Source organism: Vollenhovia emeryi, unplaced genomic scaffold, assembly GCF_000949405.1.
Source record: "Vollenhovia emeryi isolate VEMERY1.0 unplaced genomic scaffold, V.emery_V1.0 DF944998.1, whole genome shotgun sequence".
Classification (NCBI taxonomy): Eukaryota; Metazoa; Arthropoda; class Insecta; order Hymenoptera; family Formicidae; genus Vollenhovia; species Vollenhovia emeryi.
The window spans coordinates 1-2,315 of NW_011961368.1; the positions used below are offsets into that span (position 1 = coordinate 1).

General features: G+C 43.1%; 1 protein-coding gene across 1 annotated transcript; it reads right to left on the reverse strand.

The window, feature by feature from the left end:
- Positions 1-807: 807 nt before the first annotated feature.
- LOC105562204 lies at positions 808-2,284 on the reverse strand (the record flags this gene model as incomplete). The annotated part of the gene is made up of 1 exon (XM_012012849.1): positions 808-2,284. A coding segment is annotated over exon 1 (1,477 nt), but the record flags the coding sequence as incomplete, so codon positions are not given.
- Positions 2,285-2,315: the final 31 nt, after the last annotated feature.

The following is a 2,315-nucleotide window of genomic DNA, read 5'->3' on the forward strand; positions in this document are numbered from 1 at the left end:
TCGTTTCCTCCGCGGAATCAGGGTATATATACCCTATTTTTCGTTGGGAGAGGGTTGAATACGCTGATTTGGCTGGCGCTTATTGGTGGATCGGAGCAACAATTTTCTAACTTATTTTCTTGTGGGGATTCGGTGGCGCCCGATTGTCGCCTGTTTTTTGTGACAAAGGGTACCAGTCCTCATATCAGTTACTAATAAAGTAAGTTTAATTATCTCTTCTAGAGCGTGGCTGTAGGTCGTAATATGGTGACGTTAATGGAATTTATCCATTAGGAGGTCTGATTCCACTTGTCATCGTGGGTTTTGAGAGTTTGACAGGTCATAAAAATGAAGAAGAATTGTCAGTTCGTAGAAACGAGGATTGTTAGTTCGTAGAAACGAAGATTGTTAGATCGTAAAAAGGAAAGATGGTTAGATTGTAAAAAGGGAAGATTGTTAGATCGTAAAAATGGGAGATTGTTAAGTCGTAAAAATGAAGGGGAATAGTTTATCGTGCAGCTGTGACCTCTCGTGGGTCAACAACCTCTCATTTTCTTACTGTCTTGCTATTGAGGGATCGGTCGCAGTGCTATTTTTAGAAAGAAAGAAATCGTGAAGTCCACTGGACGTAACAATATAATGTGGTTTGAATACCCGCGTGATAAAGTTTTTCATGCATTTCGCGTATAATTAGATCAGTGACGTGATTCCGACTTGGAAGTAATATCGGATGTTTTTGTGAAAACGTTAAGTTTGACATTTGGAGGCGTCCTCCAACGCGAATCAAGCCGCCTTCATCCAAGAACGGATTCAAGGTCGCGAATTTACCTTTGGACATCGAATGCTTGGCTTGAAGAAGTTTTATTTCGTCAGCGAATTCTGATGTTTGAATGACCTTTAATACGCGACCTTCAGCTTCATCAATTTCCCTTGCGCACAATGACCCGGCGTATTTGTTAGCGGGACGCCATCGGAAACAGTAGGCAACAATTCTACATAACTTCGAATATGAAGAATATTTTTTAAGTATATCGAGATCCTTAAAGGCCGTCATCAAGCAAGTGTTCCCTTTTAATTCGGGTATGTCAATCATTTGAGTATCGGTGCCGGGCCACTCATTCTCGTTTCTGATTAACCACGAAGGTCCGGTATGCCATATTTTATTTTGCAAAAAGGCGTGAGGTAGTTGACCCCTTGAGATCGCGTCGGCCGGATTGTCTTCCGATCTAATATGTCGCCACTCAATCGACTTGGTTAACTCTTGTACTTCGACGACACGATTCGCCACGTAAGTTTTAAGTCGATGAGGCGACGTCTTCAACCAATGTATTACAATGGTTGAATCGCACCAAAAAATCGTTCTATCGGGCACGAAATTTAGCGCGTGACTAACTTCGCGATGTAACCTTGCTAACAATAATGCGCCGCAAAGTTCGAGGTGCGGTATAGTAACAGGTTTTACCGGTGCGACTCTTGACTTGGCACATAACAATTTACTGATAATACCGCTGCCTCTTCCCGTCGATCGAATATACAGACACGCTCCGTATCCGAAGTCGCTCGCGTCGCAAAATCCGTGTATCTCAATGTTCTTTCGATTCTCTACTAATAATTTTCGATCAAATGAAACCCGGTGCAGTGAACCTAATTGTCGGGTGAATTCCGACCATTCTGTGTGGATACTCTGCGGAACAGATTCATCCCAATGCGTTCCGCATTTCCAAACGTCCTGTATTAGTCGTTTAGCATGTAACACCACTGGACCTAATAATCCCAGCGGATCGAAAATTTTAGCAATGCTCGATAAGATACTCCGTTTTGTTAACGGTTCTGAATCGTCGATCGAATGTACTGCGATACATAGACTATCGTTACGCGTGTCCCACGATACCCCCAATGCTTGTAAAGAACAATCGCTATTAAACGTTAAGTTCGCGTGTAACGCGTTGTCGGCTAGATCCTCAATCACTCGCGTGTCATTAGACGCCCACTGTCGAATGGTAAAACCACTCCGCGCTAACAATGCGGTTATTTCATCCCTAATCATTCGAGCGTCTTTGATAGTTTCCGCACCAGTTAATAAATCATCTACGTATACATGATTCTTAAGAATTTCGGCCGCTCTGGGGAACTCTTGTCGCTCATCGTCCGCCAGTTGGTTTAAAGTGTGAATGGCGAGGAATGGTGAAGAAGCAACGCCGAAGGTGAGCGTATTTAATTGAAACGTCACTATCTTATCATCCTTCCGCCATAGAATTTGCTGATATCGCCGATCGTCTTCATGCAAGAGCACTTGACGATACATTTTTTCGATATCCGCCGTTATCACATAATTC